Here is a 15,136-nt window from a genome sequence, read left to right as displayed (position 1 = left end):
TGAAGGAAATAGAAAAAAAAATGGGTATGCCTATGGACTAGTTTAAAAATATTGCCATAAAATATTGATGTTCATCTTCACTCCTGAAGATGAACAAAATTTTTTTTTGTATTAATTTGTTATATCATTAGTGGACCCTAATAGTTTGAATAACATCTAATGATACACATGTTTTAAATGTTGTAATTTTGTATTTTTTTGTTGGATGATTTTGTTTTGCTATTGACCCACTTGATAGTTTGATTTAGTTCGCTTTTGGGAATCCTATCTCTCTCTATTGTTTGTTATTTTTTTGTTATATGTGAGACAAAATAAATGAAATGAAATGAAACATGGTTTGTAAAAAGGCGAATTATTCATTTATATTAAAATTAATACATTTTAATTTATTAATTACTTTGATTAATTTTTAGAACTTTGGCCAACATGTTTGGCATAGCAATATCAACACTGTGTGTATTGACAAGACAAGTTGTGTCTGCTTTGCTAAATCATCAGTTCTTTCGGCGGTATATATCACTTCCACAAGGTAAGTTTGTTGTATGAGATGAAATTATGTTTGTTCATAGAATTAGCAGTGTTTTCTTACTAATTTAATAATTCTAAATTCTAAGGAGACAGACTTGACCATGTCATCGAAGGATTTAGCAGGAAAGGATTTCCCCAATGTGCGGGAGCTATAGATGGGACACATCTACCTATCATAGGTCCATCAAATAACAAAGCAGACTACCACAACAGAAAGGGATGGTATAGCATTATTCTCCAGGCAGTTGTTGATCATAAATACAGGTAATTGTAGTTTTGTAATACTGTATATGAAATGCAAAAGTTTTTACACTTTCCTTAACAAAACTTAAAGAATTGTAATGACATTATTTACTCATAACTTGTTTTTAAAATGTTTAGATTCACTGATGTATATGCTGGTTGGCCTGGAAGAACACACGACGCCAGGGTTTTCGCACACTCGGATTTGCCTATTTTAGCAGACAGAAATAATGGCTTGCTTTTCAGTAGAGATGTAAGATATCGAGATATTCCACTAATCTTAATTGTGAATTTTGCATGAGTGATTATTACAGATTTTGCTATGATTTTTTAACAGAAAAATGCTATTATTAATGGTATTGATATACCAGTGTGCCTAATTGGAGACCCAGCATACCCTTTAAAACCCTGGTTGATGAAAGGATTTGTACACAATGCAAACCTTACTCCAGCACAGCGCAATTTCAACAAAACATTAAGTTCTGCCCGAGTTGTTGTTGAAAACGCATTTGGAAGACTGAAGGGCAGATGGCGACGGCTCATGAAAAGAAACGACGTGACTGTGGGTTTCTCTAGTGAAGTCATTGCAGCATGCTGTTTACTGCATAACTTCTGTGAAATACACAAAGAACAATACAATGAAGAATGGGATGATTTGAGAAATGAAGAGATGCAAGCCCAACCTGCTATAATACCATTAGATGAAAATCAGGATGGTGTTGGAAGGCTGGATAATGGAGTAGTTATCAGGGATGCCATTACTGCTTCTTTACAACATTGAATCCTGTATAGTGGATTAAATCAGATGCTATTGTTGTCACTAAAAAGTTATATTAGATCTTGTAAAAGTATAATATTAAGATGTTTTGTTCCCAAAAAAATATTAATAAGGCTTTGAAAAAAAAACCCAAACACAATGTATTCACATATAGTAAGTATGCATATTAAAAGAAATAATTACCAGTAATAAATTATTCAGTATTTGTTTTAATGCTCAACATTAGTTTGCTAACATCATTAGCTTTTCAAACTTTACCATATATTAAAAACTATCAATATAATATAAAGACATATCAGTATATACAGTAGCGTATGTACACATTTGCATTTGTAATAGTAATAATGCTATCTACACAGCAAGTCTTGCACATGTGTAACTGCTAGTTAATACTGACAAACTTATTGTCGTAAAAATCAAACAAAAACTAAGGTAACATTTCCAACTCAGTGGAATATTTTAAATATTTTAAAAGTTTAAACTCTGCATAACATCAATTAAATATCTACATTGATTTGAAATGATTTTCATATAGGTCAAAACTATGCCCAGAAAAGCATTACAGTATATACCATAAACATTTTTGGTAAAAACAAAAATTTTTTTTTATATTTGGAAAATGCAAAACCAATACTTCAAGTACAAAATTACTTTTAAATGGGTATCATATTTTAACTATATGACTATAAACATTTAGGTAAAACGAACATCTTTTTTGTGAAACAGGTAGCATCAATTTTTAAATTGATGCTACCTGTTTCACCAACAAATTTTAGCTTTAGCTAAATTTTTTTTAGATAGGACTGTAGCTATCACTACTTGAGTTGTGTGGTGAGCTGTATGAGGCAGAACTATATGCAGGAGAGTGGTATGGGGGATGAAGTTCTACTGTTCGATGGGGGTGGTAATATTGATCTGGTGGTGGGCCATTTCTTGTCTGAAGAAGATTCGTCAACATACTCATTGTCTGCATCTGCGTGTTTTGAAATGCAGACATCATGTTTTGGATACTAGCATTGTGTTGCCTGATCATTTCTGCATCAGAGCGTTCCTGTCTCTCTATGCGCCGTTCTTCAGCTTTTTCGAACTGAGCATTTTGGGTATTTATTACATCTTTCAGTGACCCTGTTACTGCCTCCATTGTCTCCTGGAATTTGTTTTTTTTTTTCGGCTTTTTTTTGGGTGCTGTGAAAATAAATGTTAAAAACTACCGGTAATATTTTGAGGTTTAAACTATGCTGTGATTGATGCAACACAATATTATTAAAATTAAAATATTTAATAATTGTTAATTATTTACACTTGCCTTGAGGTTGAGGCTCGTTTGCCTCCTCGATTTGTTTATCCTCTCCAACTACTCTTTCCCCTTCAACTACTCTTTCATCCGCAACTACTGTTTCAACTTCAATTACTCTTTTATCATTGATTTCTGCTTCATCTCTGATTACCCTTTTATCTCCGATTGCTATTTCATCTCCAAATACTATTTCATCTCCAAGTACTATTTCATCTCCAAATACTATTTCATCTCCAGTTCCTCTGTTCTCTTCTATCCTCGGTTCATCTGTGTTCTCGACCATTAGTTCCCCTACTCCAACTACTACTTCTTCATTAGCGCGGTCATCTCCGACTCCATTAGATTTTTCGACAGATTCTATTTAAGTTTTCAAAAAACATAGTTTGTGTAATGTTTAATAATGAAAATGTAATTTAAAAATTTAATATAAATGTAATAAAGATTTTGAAAAATGTTTTAACAACAAAGGAAATCAACAACTTACCAACGTTTTGAATCGAACTGAACAAATTGACTGGTGTTGCTAGTGCAGAGTGGCCCCATATGTCATGACACAGGTTATATGCATAAAATGTGTTCCTCCTCTCTCCAGAAGTCTTGTTTTTGTTATGGACTTTAAAAAAGTGTGATTTGAGAGCCTTTAGCTTATACACCACCTGTTGGTGGGTTTTGTCCACACCAAATTCCTGGCATAAAAACAATATTGTCGAAATTTAGTTAATTGTGGTATATAGGCCTGTTTAGGCAAATTGTTAATGATCTGACAATACAAACAGATGATCTGACCATAAAAACAGATGATCTGATTTAGCCTAATAAATTATCAATAAAAAATGAATTAGGCCTAGGCTAGGCTAGAATTTATGGTCACATTTTTTTATAATTTTTAATGTATTAAAGAATATTTTTATTTATATTTATTTTATCTCTAGCCTAGGCCTATACTATAGGCTAGGCCTAGATAAAATAAATATAAATAAAAATTGTACCTCCTTATACAATAAATAGCCTGGCCCTAGGGCCTAGGCTAACTTTAGTTAGGCCTAGTTTCTACTAGCTAGGACTAGGATAGGCCTAGGACTACTCTACTCTAGGCCTTAGTAGTTAGCTAGCCTCAACTCAGGCAAACGTACATTTAATCTGCGAGTGATCAGTTCATAACACCGGCGATCCCTACTTGTCCCGTTGAACATTGCTACAATTTCCTCATTACAACGTATGGTAAGGAGGATTTTAACTTGATCTTGAGTCCAAACATTTGAAGACATAATGATGATTATTCACTGTATTTGCATGACAGAGGTAGACCTAGCAGTAGAGAGAATGGTGTGGATTGTATTCAGGACAGAGAGGTAGTGAGCGTGTGGTGGTGATTTCGCGCGGTTTCATTCTAAAAACACACAAACATCATGAATTTTGAACACATAAAATACTCAAAAAATATATATACAAGAACAAAATAATGTTAAATACAATATATTTATTATTTTAAGATGCAAACATTCAAAATATAGAAACAGGTATTTTTTTCGCACAAACATATAACAAATTTAATGATAGAAGATGACCTTTTCATGTCAATAACCTTTACCAACCCGGTGTTGGATCGCAAAAACCGTTTACACTTTCGTGTCTCCGGTGTCGACTTGACTACACCGGAGAGGCACACCGGAAAACATTCAGCTTCGTTTCACCCCGCGGAGAGCACACCGGGGTGGTTCGATTTTCCCATTTACACCAGTCAATAAAAACCACAACACCGGCTTTTAACGGCCCGGTGTACTAACAACTGCGGGGTAACACCGCTGTTGCGGTGATAGTGTAAAAGGGGTAAAAGAGAGGCCTACCATGGAACCTACCCCTCTCTAGTCTAGCCAGCAGTAGCATTTATATTTATGAATGCTAGAAAAGTATTAGTAGTACTAGGCCTAGAGTAGTACTATTATCAATAATAATAATAATAATATTATTATTATAGTATTATATTATTAGGCCTAGCTAGCTGGCCGACAAGTGAGTAGTATAGTATTATAGTATAATATAGGCTAGTCCTATATTAACTATTCTATACTGGCTAGGCCTAGGCCCTAGGCTAGCTATCCATTATCCCCATACTAAATAGGCTAGTAGATTAGATACCTACCATCAGCGTGAAATTATTATTTATTATATTATAAATTTATAATTAATAAACAAAACATAAAAGTAAATACCTCAATATTTTCTTCAAATAATGATGTACTAGGCATAAGCCTGCTGACGCTAGATGTTCGAAAAGATTCCGGCCTCGATTGAATCTTATAGCCAAGATGCAGTGTTGGAACAGCATCAGGGCGAATCGTCTTTCTACCCTTGTCTCCGTATAGCTTGAAGGCATCCTCCGCGAAGTGGGCACTGCAGATCCTTGACTCTTTGTTCTGTGGCGGATTTTTAAGTTTCAAGGCTTCAAGCCACTTCTTCATCAATTGCTTGTTTTTCAGCGGCATGCGATGATAACTGACGTCCTTATCTCTATGTGACTTGTTATGGCACTTATATACCATACAGTGCTTCATTTTGTAGACGCAAAAAGTAATAACAAAATGCAAGACAATAATAAAATGTTCGTTCGATCGGATGTGTGATGAGAGGAAAATGATACACGTGTAGTAGCGCGTCTTGACAGCTCGAGCGATATCGAGGAGAGAGAGGAGACGTGACGTAACATAACATGGTAACGTGACCTTTACAACTAAGGTCATTACCTAACTGCTGAAAAAAATACACAGCGATTTTTCGATATTTTTAAACGTTTTTTTATTTTTCTGATTTCTCAGAAACTGTTTATTTTGATATGATTTTTTATGTTTGTACCTACTAATATTAATATACTGAAGTAAATAACAGAAGGAAAAGCCTTGAGTACACCTCCACTTTAAGACGTGGTGACATCATCATAATGAAAATATTGGCAACTCATAAGTAACATAATTGGTTGAGGTAGAATATATTTAAAATTTAAACAAAATCGAGCACAGATAAGCGAGTTACGCTCTGTTGAATATGGTGGTCTATGACAAAATAGGAAAAAACCCTATTTTAAAAATTCATGTGGCCAAATGATGACGTCATACCATTTTGTATGTCTAATGGGTATATACATTTATATCTACAACTCATTAACTTCCATAATAAGTTTAAAAAAATGGGGGTCATCTTCCATTCTGAAGAGTTATATTCATTTTAAAAAGGCCTTATTTTTTACCATTTTTAGCACTTTTGTACAATTAATGTGCGCATTTTGTCATTTTGAACGTGCTCGTATAGCGTTATTTTAAGTCGGAATGGACTCAAATTTAGTGAATGTACTAAGTAAGATGACTAGGATGCAATTTGTACAAAAAATTGGTATTTTTTAAGCTTTCTATGTATGCACGCGCAAAAACACGTTTTTGCGCAGTAATTTTTTAAAACACGCAAATGGCCCAATTTATGCTCTAAATTGATCAAAACGTAATTTTGAGCTTTTTAAATTTTTTACGCGCGATTTCACGCGAATTACCTTGAAACGCGCAAGTTTTTATTTGCTAATATTTTTACCTTTACCTGAAGTTTACGTGTAGTAAATTTCATTAATATGTGATAATGAATTATGGAAATATGATTCATAATGTGATTTCACAAAATGGCGTATAAATGACGTCACGGTTGAGTGATCACGCTGAAAAGCTTATTATGACTAAGTTACAGTATTTGAAAGACATTGTGAAATTTTGGTAATCATTGACATTTAACTTTTTGAGATATTTGTTACACAAAAAGTGTACAGAAAGAATAAAAAAAACTAGATCTTAAACTCGTCACTTGAGGACGAGTTTGGTTATCCGCCCGCAACAAAACGTATCTTGCGTATTAAAGTACTTCTCAGTTATGACTTTTCCAAAAAAGTAGCCTATTCAAAATTAAAACTGCCCTTTAAGTGTAATAACCAAATAAATCCTTTTAATTGATTGTTTTCCCGTGATGGGATTCGAACCCGGTACCTGTGATACCAAAGTCGGTTGCACTACACATCGAGCCATATGAGCACCTGGTGAAGAAAATCCGAAGAAAGAATCCTCGTTCATTCGGTATGTCGTGAACCCCCTCGATGCAAGTTGATTATTACATATCGAACTTAAATCATAATGTTTACTATGATGAAATCTTCACACATTTTAAACAGTGACATATTATGAAAGTGCATACTTTCAAGTTTAATATATTAACATGTAAAGAAAAAAGATAAACGTTATGTTTATTGTTTTACTCTTTGAATATGTTTATGTTTGTTTGATGATAAATATTTCAAAAATTACATTTAATATGCAAATAATGTAGCCATCAAACACTTTTTAACATTCAAGACTATTATAAATTAGACCTATGATTCATACTCTGCAAGAAAATAAAATAAAAAAATGGGGTAACCTTGCATTCTGGTGAACTGTTTCATTTTTAAAAGTAGACATATTTTGGAACATTTTCACAATTTGTTGACGTTTTCGTGCGCAACCTGTCATGTTTAACGTGCTCGTAGAACGCCATTTCAAGTTGAAAAGTGAATAAAATAACGTAAAATTGTTAACCGAAGATTTAAAAACACAAATCGTGTAAAAGAAATGCTCATACGTGTTCCCTGCGCCGTGCGCGCGTAAAAATGTGCGCAACAGTAGCAATTTTTTAAACGCTTAAAATGACCTGAATCGTGCTCTAATTTAATCAGAAATTGATTTGAAGCATTTTAAAATTTCAAACGCCATTTACGCGCGCACTTTCTAACGTTACAAATTGCGGTAGCGTTAAAAAAGTTAACTATTGATGTGAAGCAAACGTGGCTGAAAATGACGTTAAAAAATATTCGTTTGTTTCGAAGTGATAACCAATTTAAGATTTTCAGAAAATCACGCGTAACTTACGCTACGCGGCTCTGACATCGTCAAAAAGCTTGGCTGGACAACTTCAGTAAAATGTCTAAATGCTGAACAAGTTACAACATATTATGTTTACACGTTGAAGAGAAACAGCGTGCACAAAATAAGAAGAGTAAAATATTTCAAACGCAATTTACGCGAAAACTTTCTAGTCTCCAAAAATGTGTTAAACATTCCAAAAGTTAGCCATTGATGTGAAGAAAACGTGGCTGAAAATTTCGTTAAAAAATATTTATCGGTTTCGAAGTTATGACCGATTTAAGATTTTCAGAAAATCGCGCGTGACTTACGCTACGCGGATCTGAGAGCGTCCAAAAGCTTGGCTGAACATCTTCAGTTAAATGTCTAAATGTTGACCAAGTTACAACATGTTATGTTAACACGTTGAAGAGAAAACGCGTGCACAAAATCTGAGAAAGAAAGAAGAATAACTAGATCTTAACTCGTCACTTGAGGACGAGTTTGGTTATCCGCCCGCAACAAACGTATCTTGCGCATTCAAGTACTTTTCAATCATGACTTTTCCAAAAAGTAGCCTATTCGATAATAAAACTCCCTTTCAGTGTAATAAGCAAACAAATCCTTTTATTTAATTATTTTCCCGTGACGGGATTCGATCCCGGTACCTCTGATACCAAAGTCGGTTGCACTACACATCGAGCCATATGAGCACCTGCTGAAGAAAACCCGAAGAACAATTACTCGTTCATTCGGTATGTCGTGAACCCCTCGATGCAAGTTGATTATTACCTATCAAACTAAATCATAATTTTTACTAGGATGAAATCTTCACACATTTGAAACAGTAACATATTATGAAAGTTCATACTTTCAAGTTTTATATATTAAAATGTGAAGAAAAAAGATAAACGTTATGTTTATTGTTTTGCTCTTTGAAAATGTTAGTGTTTGTTTGATGATCAAAATTTCAAAAATTATATTTAATATGCATATAATGTAGCCATCAAACACGTTTTAGCATTCAAGACTATAATAAATCAGACCTATGATTCATACACTGCAAGAAAATAAAATAAAAAATGGGGGTAACCTTGCATTCTGATGAACTGTATCGTTTTTAAAAGTAGACATATTTTGCAACATTTTCACAATTATTAGACATTTTACGTGCGCAACCAGTCATGTTTAACGTGCTCGTGGAACGCCATTTCCAGTTGAATAGTGAATAAAATAACGCAAAATTGTTAACTGAAGTTTGAAAAACACAATATATGCAAAATAAAGGCTCATACGCGTTCCCTGCGCCGTGCGCGCGTGAAAATGTGCGCATCTGGTGGGAATTTTTTAAACGCTTAAAATGACCTGAAACGTGCGCTAATTTAATCAGAAAATGATTTGAAGCATTTTAAAATTTCAAACGCCGTTTACGCGCGCACTTTCTAATGTTACAAAATTCGGTAGCGATAAAACAGTTTACAATTGATGTGAAGCAACCGTGGCTGAAAATTTCGTTAAAAAATATTTATTTGTTTCAAAGTTATGATCAATTTAAGAATTTCATAAATTCGCGCGTAACTTACGCTACGTGGCTCTGACAGCGTCCAAAAGCTTCGCAGTACAACTTCAGTTAAATGTCTAAATGTTTAGAAAGTTACAACATGTTATGTTAACACGTTGCAGAGAAACAGCGTGCACAAAATCTGAGAAAGAAAAAAGAATAACTAGATCTAAACTCGTCACTTGAGGACGAGTTTGGTTATCCGCCTGCAACAAACGTATCTTGCGCATTCAAGTACTTTTCAATCATGACTTTTCCAAAAAGTAGCCTATTCGAAAATAAAACTCCCTTTCAGTGTAAAAAGCAAATAAATCCTTTATTTAATTATTTTCCCGTGACGGGATTCGATCCCGGTACCTCTGATACCAAACTCGGTTGCACTACACATCGAGCCATATGAGCACCTGCTGAAGAAAATCCGAAGAACAATTACTCGTTCATTCGGTATGTCGTGAACCCCTCGATGCAAGTTGATTATTACCTATCAAACTAAATCATAATTTTTACTATGATGAAATCTTCACACATTTTAAACAGTAACATATTATGAAAGTTCATACTTTCAAGTTTTATATATTAAAATGTGAAGTAAAAAGATAAACGTTATGTTTATTGTTTTGCTCTTTGAAAATGTTAGTGTTTGTTTGATAATCAAAATTTCAAAAATTATATTTAATATGCACATAATGTAGCCATCAAACACGTTTTAGCATTCAAGACTATAATAAATCAGACCTATGATTCATACACTGCAAGAAAATAAAATAAAAAATGGGGGTAACCTTGCATTCTGATGAACTGTTTCGTTTTTAAAAGTAGACATATTTTGCAACATTTTCACAATTATTAGACATTTTACGTGCGCAACCAGTCATGTTTAACGTGCTCGTGGAACGCCATTTCCAGTTGAATAGTGAATAAAATAACGCAAAATTGTTAACTGAAGTTTGAAAAACACAGTCTATGCAAAATAAAGGCTCATACGCGTTCCCTGCGCCGTGCGCGCGTGAAAATGTGCGCATCTGGTGGGAATTTTTTAAACGCTTAAAATGACCTGAAACGTGCGCTAATTTAATCAGAAAATGATTTGAAGCATTTTAAAATTTCAAACGCCGTTTACGCGCGCACTTTCTAATGTTACAAAATTCGGTAGTGATAAAACAGTTTACAATTGATGTGAAGCAACCGTGGCTGAAAATTTCGTTAAAAAATATTTATTTGTTTCCAAGTTATGATCAATTTAAGAATTTCAGAAATTCGCGCGTAACTTACGCTACGTGGCTCTGACAGCGTCCAAAAGCTTCGCAGTACAACTTCAGTTAAATGTCTAAATGTTTACAAAGTTACAACATGTTATGTTAACACGTTGCAGAGAAAAGCTGAACACAACAAGTGGCGGAAATATGGAAGAATAACTAGATCTGAACTCGTCACTTGAGGACGAGTTTGGTTATCCGCCCGCTACAAAACGTATCTTGCGTATTAAAGTACTTCTCAGTTATGACTTTTCCAAAAAAGTAGCCTATTCAAAATTAAAACTGCCCTTTCAGTGTAATAGCCTCACAAATCCTTTTATTTAATTGTTTTCCCGTGACGGGACTCGATCCCGGTACCTCTGTTACCAAAGTCGGTTGCACTACACATCGAGCCATATGAGCACCTGCTGAAGAAAATCCGAAGAAAGATTACTCGTTCGTTCGGTATGTCGTGAACTCCCTCGATGCAAGTTGATTATTACATATCAAACTTAAATCATAAATTTTACTGTGATGAAATCTTCACCAATTTTAAACAGTGACATATTATGAAAGTGCATACTTTCAAGTTTTAAATATTAACATGTGAAGAAAAAAGATAAACGTTATGTTTGTTGTTTTGCTCTTTGAAAATGTTAGTGTTTGTTTGATGATCAATATTTCAAAAATTATATTTAATATGCAAATAATGTAGCCATCAAACACGTTTTAGTATTCAACACTATAATAAATCAGACCTATGATTCATACACTGTAAGAAAAGAAAATAAAAAATAGGGGTAACCTTGCATTTTGATGAACTGTTTCATTTTTAAAAGTAGAACTATTTTGCAACATTTTCACAATTTTTTGACGTTTTCGTGCGCAACCTGTCATGTTTAACGTGCTCGTAGAACGCCATTTCAAGTTGAAAAGTGAATAAAATAACGTAAAATTGTTAACCGAAGATTTAAAAACACAAATCGTGTAAAAGAAATGCTCATACGTATTCCCTGCGCCGTGCGCGCGTAAAAATGTGCGCACCAGTGGTAATTATTTAAACGCTTAAATTGACCTGAATCGTGCACTAATTTAATCAGAAATTGATTTGAAGCATTTTAAAATTTCAAACGCCATTTACGCGCGCACTTTCTAATGTTACAAATTGCGGTAGCGTTAAAAAAGTTAACTATTGATGTGAAGCAAATGTGGCTGAAAATGACGTTAAAAAATATTCATTTGTTTCGAAGTTATAACCGATTTAAGGTTTTCAAAAAATCACGCGTAACTTACGCTACGCGGCTCTGACATCGTCAAAAAGCTTGGCTGGACAACTTCAGTAAAATGTCTAAATGCTGAACAAGTTACAACATATTATGTTTACACGTTGAAGAGAAAGAGCGTGCACAAAATAAGAAGAGTAAAATATTTCAAACGCAATTTACGCGAAAACTTTCTAGTCTCCAAAAATTTGTTAAACATTTCTAAAGTTAGCCATTGATGTGAAGAAAACGTGGCTGAAAATTTCGTTAAAAAATATTTATCGGTTTCGAAGTTATGACCGATTTAAGATTTTCAGAAAATCGCGCGTGACTAACGCTACGCGGATCTGACAGCGTCCAAAAGCTTGGCTGAACATCTTCAGTTAAATGTCTAAATGTTGACCAAGTTACAACATGTTATGTTAACACGTTGAAGAGAAAACGCGTGCACAAAATCTGAGAAAGAAAGAAGAATAATAAAAAAAAAAAGAAACACGTACAATAACAAAGGTTATCCGCTTGTGGCGGATAACCAATAAAAAAAAGAAACACTACAATTCCAAGGGCTTATCCGCTTGAGGCGGATAACCAATAAAAAAAAAAATAAATAAAGATTTCATACAATAACAATAGGTGATCATTTTATTCTAAATGATCACCTAAAAATAAATAAAGATTTCATACAATAACAATAGGTGATCATTTTATTCTAAATGATCACCTAAAAATAAATAAAGATTTCATACAATAACAATAGGTGATCATTTTATTCTAAATGATCACCTAATTACAATAGTATAAATGACTAAAGGCTGTTTGGCTGACGATACAAGAGCGTTGTAACTTGTTTAAAAGCGAGTAGAAAAAACCTTGTATATATATTATATACATAAATTTAGTTATCCAAGTCCATAATTTCCAATACACTTCTCTTCTTCTTTCTCTCGTAATATAACATTGAAGTCACCCGTAACATTCTCTTTTCTACAGTAATCCAGTAAATTGTCTATGTCTCCATACACTCTATCTATATCTTCCTTCATTCCATTATTTTTATCATCATAAGTCTTTCACTGACATATTTAACTTCAATAACTTTTGTTTGCATATTATTTAGCATGATACCAACACCATGTTGCTATTTTTTTTCACTTCCATCTATATCCATCTTCAATAGTTATATCACAATTTTTTCATAATCTTGTTTCGCAAAGTCCTAATATATTCTATTGTTCTCTTTGCATCTCAATTTGCATATTTTGCATATTTTGCATATACTGTCCATGTGCCTAATTTTCTTTTCACGGGAAATAGTCGCTTATGGACGACCAGGCTATCCCCATTACTGACTATGCCGGACGCGCATTTCAGTACTTTTATATTCTTGGAATGTCGTTGGTGTTCCTATTATTAACTGTCACTATTCAAGTGATCAATTTACAGTGAGGTGGTTCCCCGTTGCCTTCCAACCCATCCTCAACGACGGATTTCAAATGTAATTAAAACCCTTTCCCAATACAATTCCGGTTAGGCTTGATATTGCATTTATGGGGCGGTCAAAATGTAACTAAAACCTCCCCGGTAATGTTGATACCCCATTATCACAACCTGGGTAATTTATGGAATATAAACCTTCCCAGTACAATTAAAGTCATTATACCCTATGTATATGTTTGTTTTCTTTTGTGGTCAAGCACCACCTTTATTCATTCATTTTTTCCAATTACATTTTTGATACATCTTCTATCTTTTTTTCTTCGTAATAATCTGTTTTTGTATAATTTTTTTCTTTAATATTATTTTAACACATATTTCATACTAATAATAATACTATCAATATTACTGAACTTTATTTACGTTAAATCATTACAGTAAAGCTAACAAAAAACTGTAACTAATGTCATCTATAACGGCCTCTAAATAATATAGTTATATACTGTATTTAGGCTATATGTATATAAACACAGTAAATATACATATATATATTTTCCCTTGTTTTATTTAGTTATCTTTCCTTTTCTATCATAATACACATATATATCATAAAACATGTTTTTATATTTATAATATCACAATATCGCCCGATTGGTGGTGTCACAGTCGGCTGGTAGTATTATAACAAAACATAATTGTATAAGAGGTTTTATCTTTTTCTTGAGGAATATATTTGGTTTTTTTGTTATCCTTACATAATACTGTATTCTGTTTTTGTATCCTCTTTAATATTATTTTAACACATATTTCATACTTATATTAATACTAACTAGAATTTAATTCGTCACTTTGACGAATTATAGGTGATCATTTTTATCATTTTACTGAAATTAATTTTTTTTTAAACATGCACGTACGTTAACATACGATCGGAAAATGTTGATGTATGCCATCCTATTATATGCTTATAGTGCTGAGTTGTGCCTATATGCCATATACAATATGTACAGTATATACTGTATATCTATATACAGTGTAGCATAGGTGAAATTGCGGGACACATGTTCTAATTTTTTGGCATGATGACGTTATCAAACTAAACTTTAAGATGACAATTTCGAAAGATAATTAATTGAGCAAAAAAATATAAGATTTGGAAAACAATTTGGCACGTAGAAGCGCTGTGCGCGCTCTTTGAATTGTGTATAACTTTGACGAAAAATATGAAAAAACTACTTTTTCACTTCAACTGGCCATATGTTAACGTCACAACATCCGATAGGCTTAATTTTTATATGAATAAATATCTACATTTCATCAGCTTTCATAATAAATTATAATCATCAAGGTAACCTTCAATTCTGAAGAGCTGTAAGATATTCAAATTTACTGCGAAGGTGAAATTACACGGCCTACGTTATTCAAGTTTTTACGTGTGATGACGTCATTAAAATGAAGATAGTGTCAACTCATGATAAAGATAATTAATTAAGCAAGCACATACTGAAAGTTGTGCGAAATTCGAGCACACATAACCAAGATGCGCTCTGTTGAATGTGATAATCTACACAAAAAGATAACAAATCCTAATTTTTAAATTCAAGTGGCCATTTGATGACGTCAAAACATTTTGTACGTAAAATGTGTACATGAATTCATATCTACAACTCAATGGCTTCCAGAATAAGTTAAAAAAATCGGGGGTCATCTTGCATTCTGAAGAATTATTTTCATTTTAAAAAAGACCTATTTTTCACCATTTTCAGAACTTTTGTAAAATAAATGTGCGCATTTTGTCATTTTTAACGTGCTCGTATAGCGTTATTTTAAGTCGGAACTGACTCAAATTTGGTGAATGTACTAAGGATGGTGAGTAGAATGAGATTTG

At 33.2% G+C, this 15,136-nt stretch overlaps 2 protein-coding genes across 2 annotated transcripts in view; one reads left to right on the top strand and one right to left on the bottom strand.

Moving 5' to 3' along the window:
• LOC144838350 (uncharacterized) overlaps positions 1 to 15,136 on the top strand; it is a 110,166-nt gene that overhangs the window by 38,735 nt on the left and 56,295 nt on the right. The window lies entirely within an intron of this gene.
• Positions 2,343 to 5,401, bottom strand: LOC144837299 (uncharacterized). Its single transcript, XM_078692349.1, has 4 exons — positions 5,060 to 5,401; positions 3,331 to 3,532; positions 2,856 to 3,203; positions 2,343 to 2,734 (listed from the first exon to the last, which is right to left on the bottom strand). Exons 1-4 carry the CDS (start codon positions 5,399 to 5,401, stop codon positions 2,343 to 2,345), a joined length of 1,284 nt encoding a protein of 427 aa, XP_078548475.1.

This window comes from Antedon bifida, chromosome 3 (genome assembly GCF_963402885.1).
Source record: "Antedon bifida chromosome 3, ecAntBifi1.1, whole genome shotgun sequence".
In the NCBI taxonomy this organism is placed as follows: Eukaryota; Metazoa; Echinodermata; class Crinoidea; order Comatulida; family Antedonidae; genus Antedon; species Antedon bifida.
Note: the sequence above shows the minus strand (reverse complement) of the source record. Positions and strands in the feature narration are given on the sequence as shown.

Coding starts and splice junctions, on each gene's coding strand:
- LOC144837299 (XM_078692349.1), bottom strand. CDS start 5,401: ATGAAGCACTGTATGGTATATAAGTGCCATAACAAGTCACATAGAGAT. Junction 3,533..5,059: donor TATTTGAAGAAAATATTGAG/GTATTTACTTTT, acceptor TTTTTATGCCAG/GAATTTGGTGTGGACAAAAC. Junction 3,204..3,330: donor CAGTTCGATTCAAAACGTTG/GTAAGTTGTTGA, acceptor AAACTTAAATAG/AATCTGTCGAAAAATCTAAT.